The following is a 7,772-nucleotide window of genomic DNA, read 5'->3' as shown; positions in this document are numbered from 1 at the left end:
TGAATGTCCACTCTAAAGGACACCCCATTCTGACTGTCCACTCTAAAGGACACCCCATTCTGACTGTCCACTCTAATGGACACCCCATTCTGACTGTCCACTCTAAAGGACACCCCATTCTGACTGTCCACTCTAAAGGACACCCCATTCTGACTGTCCACTCTAAAGGACACCCCATTCTGACTGTCCACTCTAAAGGACACCCCATTCTGACTGTCCACTCTAAAGGACACCCCATTCTGACTCTCCACTCTAAAGGACACCCCAGTCTAACTGTCCACTGGTAGCCAAGTGTGTGTGTATTTGTTTGTTTGCCGTTACATGTGTGTGTGTTACCACAGCGTTAGGTCAGTTGTGAAAGCAGCAAGGTCATTGGCAGGATGGGTGGCCAAGCTGACAGAGATTGATGTGCTTCTGTTTCTCCCTCTCTCTCTCTCTCTCTCTCTCTCTCTCTCTCTCTCTCTCTCTCTCTCTCTCTCTCTCTCTCTCGCTCTCTCTCGCTCTCTCTCGCTCTCTCTCGCTCTCTCTCGCTCTCTCTCGCTCTCTCTCGCTCTCTCTCGCTCTCTCTCGCTCTCTCTCTGTCTCTGTCTCTGTCTCTGTCTCTCTCTCTCTCTCTCTCCTCTCTCTCTCTCTCTCTCTCTCTCTCTCTCTGTCTCTCTCTGTTCTCTCTGTCTCTCTCTCTGTCTCTCTCTCTGTCTGTCTCTCTCTCTCTCATGGGTCTCTGTCTCTGTCTCTCTTTGTCTCTCTGTCTGTCTGTCTCTCTCTCTCTCTGTCACTTGGTCTCTCTCTCTCTCTCTCTCTCTCTCTCTCTCTCTCTCTCTCTCTCTCTCTCTCTCTCTCTGTCTCTCTCTCTCTCTCGCTCTGTCTCTCTGTCTCTCTGTCTCTCTGTCTCTCTCTTTCTCTGTCTCTCTCTCTCTGTCTATCTCTCTCTCTCTCTGTCTCTGTCTCTGCAGGTCTTTGTCAGGGAGTTGTTAGGGAGGATAAGAGGGATGAGGAAACTCAGCGCTCCCACCAAGAAGGGCCTATAATGGCCGTCTTCAACTCTGCTGTGGATCGGACATAACCCAGCCGCAGTTCATCCACAACGACTGCAGCTGGACCGCAAATGGACAAGTATAGACAAGTCAAAGTCAAACTGGACTCAACTGCTCGTGTCAACATGGACTTACCTACCCAGTAGCTTAGTGACCATCACCCCGAAATCACTTTACAACAGTACAGCTGATACAGCACCTCTCTACAGCACCGCACCTCTCTACAGCTGAGATACAGCACCTCTATACAATAACTTCTAGTAGGGAGATTTACAAATACGCTAAATATGTTGTACAATTAAAGTTCAAATCCACTGCATTTAAAACAGTCAGCAATAATAAATTCAGGGCTTGTGAAATTATACCGAGGATAAATTATACGCCTTCCACAACCAGAAGACCCACCAATAATTTAATTATTTTATCAAAATAGTTGTTCCAGCTTTTGTTGTTGTTGTTGCAATATTCACTGATCTGTCTTTCAGTTCTGACTATAAAAATGCCCTTTTTTTGTTGTGACAGATGTAACCTGAACTATGAATAATGCCCGTTCACTAATAATGTAGCGTTATACAACATTATCGCTGGTCTCATCAACTCTCTCTCAACCACAAACCCACGTGCTAGTAGTGAGTAGACAGATAATATTTATATTTCCAAGTTCAGCCATCTTGGATCTCGGTATAATTTCACCAGCTCTATATTCAGTAAACAAGTATTCAGTAGGTAGAAGAGTCGTCTGTCTCTGGTTGATCAGCGTGCTAGCCCGTCCACTTAGTTCAGATGTTGAAATCTAATGTGGCCTGCCTTATTTTCTCAGAATGAGAACGAGTTGCCAATTCCTTATAGAATTGTTTCATGCTTATTGCACATTTAATAAACACAGACTAAACAGCTAGTAGAACAGTCTTTATTTGACTAAAATGCTGCTAACTTTAAATTTCACACTACAGCCGTAACTCTACAGCCGTAACTCTACAGCCGTAACTCTTAACGACAGCCGTAACTCCACACTACAGCCGTAACTCTACACTACAGCCGTAACTCTACTCTACAGCCGTAACTCTACACTACAGCCGTAACTCTACACTACAGCCGTAACTCTACTCTACAGCCGTAACTCTACTCTACAGCCGTAACTCTACTCTACAGCCGTAACTCTTAACGACAGCCGTAACTCCACACTACAGCCGTAACTCCACACTACAGCCGTAACTCAACTCTACAGCCATAACTCTACTCTACAGCCGTAACTCTACTCTACAGCCGTAACTCCACACTACAGCCGTAACTCCACACTACAGCCGTAACTCTACACTACAGCCGTAACTCTACACTACAGCCGTAACTCCACACTACAGCCGTAACTCTAATCTACAGCCGTAACTCTACTCTACAGCCGTAACTCTACTCTACAGCCGTAACTCCACACTACAGCCGTAACTCCACACTACAGCCGTAACTCTACACTACAGCCGTAACTCTACACTACAGCCATAACTCTACTCTACAGCCGTAACTCTAATCTACAGCCGTAACTCTACTCTACAGCCGTAACTCTACTCTACAGCCGTAACTCTACACTACAGCCGTAACTCCACACTACAGCCGTAACTCCACACTACAGCCGTAACTCTACACTACAGTCGTAACTCTACACTACAGCCGTAACTCCACACTACAGCCGTAACTCTACACTACAGCCGAATGTCCACACTACAGCCGTAACTCTACACTACAGCCGTAACTCTACTCTACAGCCGTAACTCTACACTACAGCCGTAACTCCACACTACAGCCGTAACTCTACACTACAGCCGTAACTCTACACTACAGCCGTAACTCCACACTACAGCCGTAACTCTACACTATAGCCGTAACTCTACACTACAGCCGTAACTCCACACTACAGCCGTAACTCCACACTACAGCCGTAACTCCACACTATAGCCGTAACTCCACACTACAGCCGTAACTCTACTCTACAGCCGTAAGTCTACACTACAGCCGTAACTCTGCACTACAGCCGTAACTCTACTCTACAGCCGTAACTCTACACTACAGCCGTAACTCTGCACTACAGCCGTAACTCTGCACTACAGCCGTAACTCCGCACTACAGCCGTAACTCCACACTACAGCCATAACTCTACTCTACAGCCGTAACTCTACACTACAGCCGTAACTCTACACTACAGCCGTAACTCTACACTACAGCCGTAACTCTACACTACAGCCGTAACTCTACACTACAGCCGTAACTCTACACTACAGCCGTAACTCTACACTACAGCCGTAACTCTACTCTACAGCCGTAACTCTACACTACAGCCGTAACTCTACTCTACAGCCGTAACTCTACACTACAGCCGTAACTCTACACTACAGCCGTAACTCTACTCTACAGCCTTAACTCTACACTACAGCCGTAACTCTACACTAATAGCCGTAACTCCACACTACAGCCGTAACTCTACACTAATAGCCGTAACTCCACACTACAGCCGTAACTCTACACTACAGCCGTAACTCTACACTACAGCCGTAACTCTACACTACAGCCGTAACTCTACACTACAGCCGTAACTCCACTCTACAGCCGTAACTCTACACTACAGCCGTAACTCTACACTACAGCCGTAACTCTACACTACAGCCGTAACTCCACACTACAGCCGTAACTCCACATTACAGCCGTAACTCTACACTACAGCCGTAACTCTACTCTACAGCCGTATCTCTACACTACAGCCGTAACTCTACACTACAGCCGTAACTCTACACTACAGCCGTAACTCTACTCTACAGCCGTAACTCTACACTACAGCCGTAACTCTACTCTACATCCGTAACTCTACACTGCAGCCGTAACTCTACACTACAGCCGTAACTCTACACTACAGCCGTAACTCTACTCTACAGCCGTAACTCTACACTACAGCCGTAACTCTACACTACAGCCGTAACTCTACTCTACAGCCGTAACTCCACACTACAGCCGTAACTCTACTCTACAGCCGTAACTCTACACTACAGCCGTAACTCTACTCTACAGCCGTAACTCTACTCTACAGCCGTAACTCTACACTACAGCCGTAACTCTACACTACAGCCGTAACTCCACACTACAGCCGTAACTCCACACTACAGCCGTAACTCTACTCTACAGCCGTAACTCTACACTAATAGCCGTAACTCCACACTACAGCCGTAACTCTACACTACAGCCGTAACTCTACATTACAGCCGTAACTCTACACTACAGCCGTAACTCCACTCTACAGCCGTAACTCTACACTACAGCCGTAACTCTACACTACAGCCGTAACTCTACACTACAGCCGTAACTCTACACTACAGCCGTAACTCTACACTACAGCCGTAACTCCACACTACAGCCGTAACTCCACACTACAGCCGTAACTCCACACTACAGCCGTAACTCCACACTACAGCCGTAACTCTACACTAAGAACCGTAACTCCACACTACAGCCGTAACTCCACACTACAGCCGTAACTCTACACTAAGAACCGTAACTCCACACTACAGCCGTAACTCCACTCTACAGCCGTAACTCCACACTACAGCCGTAACTCTACACTAAGAACCGTAACTCCACACTACAGCCGTAACTCTACTCTACAGCCGTATCTCTACACTAAGAACCGTAACTGAATATCAGAACACAACATAACACATCACACATTATAACACATAACACATTATAACACATTATAACACAGGATAACACATTATAACACAGGATAACACATTATAACACAGGATAACACATTATAACACAGCATAACACATCATAACACATAACACATCATAACACATAACACATCATAACACATTATAACACAGGATAACACATTATAACACAGGATAACACATTATAACACAGGATAACACATTATAACACAGGATAACACATTATAACACATCATAACACATAACACACCATAACACATAACACAGCATAACACATAACACAGCATAACACATTATAACACAGGATAACACATTATAACACAGGATAACACATTATAACACAGGATAACACATTATAACACAGGATAACACATTATAACACAGGATAACACATTATAACACAGGATAACACATTATAACACAGGATAACACATTATAACACAGGATAGCACATTATAACACAGGATAACACATTATAACACAGCATAACACATTATAACACATTATAACACACCATAACACAGCTCGTTATATCCACATCAACTCCTCTCTCCGACTGTAACCCAGCAGCCATGATCCAACTACTGACTCTGAAAAGATCCCCTATTGAACTCTGTTTTTTATTAGGATGTATGTAGACGATGCCCTGGCTTGGGGAGCTATACACAATATACACTGCTTCATAGTTTGGTTTTTCCTGTGTTATTCTTCTTCTTGTGATGAATATACCGTATGCATGGTTCTGAGTCACCCTGCTCTAATTCAAGGGAACGTTCTGGTCTTCTGTCTGAAAAGCTCCTCGTCCCTTTAACGTCTAATCGAGAGGAACTGGAAACCAGAAGCCCCTACACATCCATCGGAGGATGGCTCCGCCGTGTTGCTCATGAAACTGACATCAATGTGTTTTTGCTAACACATATATAAAATCCTCAGATTCGATAGCGCCGTTGAGGACATTTCAAGCTGGCTGTGGTCTTAACGGCAGAGTTCCTACCACCATAACCCAAACTCCCATCCAGCCCCTTCAGAAGCACAAGGAGGGGAGGGGCTGGCAGAACACACTGGAGTTCTGAGGAGTAGAAACGTCATCATCTGTTCTAGAACTGTCCTCGCTGACACAAAGCCTGATGGGTACTGTAGTTCTTCCTAATGGGGGGGTCCTGAGCTGGTCACGTCCACTGTCTCCTCCTCAGCTATTCCCTGTTGATAGTTAATGATGCCATTTCCTGTTGAGAGTTTATCCACAGTATGGGGTTTGTGGCGAGCTCAAGCACAACATTGTCAGAACTCTGAGGTGACATTTTTAAATGCCTGGTTCACAATCATTTTACATTTAAGTCGTTTAGCAGACTCTCTTATCCAGAGCCACTACAGTAGTGAGTCATTTAGCAGACTCTCTTATCCAGAGCCACTACAGTAGTGAGTCATTTAGCAGACTCTCTGATCCAGAGCCACTACAGTAGTGAGTCATTTAGCAGACTCTCTGATCCAGAGCCACTACAGTAGTGAGTCATTTAGCAGACTCTCTGATTCAGAGATACTACAGTAGTGAGTCATTTAACAGACTCTCTTATCCAGAGAGACTTACAGTAGTGAGTCATTTAGCAGACTCTATAGACTTGATATCTGCTGTCTCATCAGCCCAGCCAGCCAATTTATAGACTTGATATCCACTGTCTCATCAGCCCAGCCAGCCAATTTATAGACTTGATATCCACTGTCTCATCAGCCCAGCCAGCCAATTTATAGACTTCATATCCGTTGTCTCATCAGCCAGCCAATTTATAGACTTGATATCCACTGTCTCATCAGCCCAGCCAGCCAATTTATAGACTTGATATCCACTGTCTCATCAGCCCAGCCAGCCAATTTATAGACTTCATATCCACTGGCTCATCAGCCCAGCCAGCCAATTTATAGACTTGATATCCACTGTCTCATCAGCCCAGCCAGCCAATTTATAGACTTCATATCCGTTGTCTCATCAGCCCAGCCAGCCAATTTATAGACTTGATATCCACTGTCTCATCAGCCCAGCCAGCCAATTTATAGACTTGATATCCACTGTCTCATCAGCCAAGCCACCCAATTTATAGACTTCATATTCGTTGTCTCATCAGCCCAGCCAGCCAATTTATAGACTTGATATCCACTGTCCAGCTTTCAGTGTGCATGTTTTATTAGCAAAATCCAGGACACATTTTGTTGACCCAGAACCATTTTTATTTTATCAAAACAAAATGAGTTTTCCTTTTGTTATACAATATTATGAAGATTATACTGGTATATCACACCAAGACTGTTGGATTTTAAACTGTAATGTGTGGTGTTACAATAAAGAGACAGAAATACTTTTGACCTGTGGTTCTTTCTCTCATGATCATTCCTCTGTTTAATACCTGGGGGAGCATCATGATCATTCCTCTGTTTAATACCTGGGGGAGCATCGTGATCATTCCTCTGTTTAATACCTGGGGGAGCATCATGATCATTCCTCTGTTTAATACCTGGGGGAGCATCGTGATCGTTCCTCTGTTTAATACCTGGGGGAGCATCATGATCATTCCTCTGTTTAATACCTGGGAGAGCATCGTGATCATTCCTCTGTTTAATACCTGGGGGAGCATCGTGATCATTCCTCTGTTTAATACCTGGGGGAGTATCATGATCATTCCTCTGTTTAATACCTGGGTAAGCATCGTGATCATTCCTCTGTTTAATACCTGGGGGAGCATCATGATCATTCCTCTGTTTAATACCTGGGGAGCATCGTGATCATTCCTCTGTTTAATACCTGGGGAGCATCATGATCATTCCTCTGTTTATTACCTGGGGAGCATCATGATCATTCCTCTATTTAATACCTGGGGAGCATCATGATCATTCCTCTGTTTAATAACTGGGGAGCATCATGATCATTCCTCTGTTTAATACCTGGGGGAGCATCATGATCATTCCTCTGTTTAATAACTGGGGAGCATCATGATCATTCCTCTGTTTAATACCCGGGGGAGCATCATGA

The 7,772-nt window shown here is 44.6% G+C and overlaps 1 protein-coding gene across 1 annotated transcript in view; it reads left to right on the top strand.

The window, feature by feature from the left end:
* LOC129817833 (protein phosphatase 1 regulatory subunit 14C-like) overlaps nucleotides 1-7,108 on the top strand; it is a 52,535-nt gene extending 45,427 nt beyond the window's left edge. Inside the window, exon 4 of the mRNA XM_055873409.1 lies at nucleotides 954-7,108. Coding sequence (XP_055729384.1) covers nucleotides 954-1,028 — 75 coding nt within the window. The 3' untranslated portion in view covers nucleotides 1,029-7,108. The remainder of the gene's footprint in view (nucleotides 1-953) is intronic.
* The last annotated feature ends 664 nt before the right edge of the window (nucleotides 7,109-7,772 follow it).

The sequence above is a fragment of the Salvelinus fontinalis genome, chromosome 20, assembly GCF_029448725.1.
Source record: "Salvelinus fontinalis isolate EN_2023a chromosome 20, ASM2944872v1, whole genome shotgun sequence".
Taxonomy (NCBI): Eukaryota; Metazoa; Chordata; class Actinopteri; order Salmoniformes; family Salmonidae; genus Salvelinus; species Salvelinus fontinalis.
This window is presented reverse-complemented; position numbering and strand designations above follow the sequence as displayed.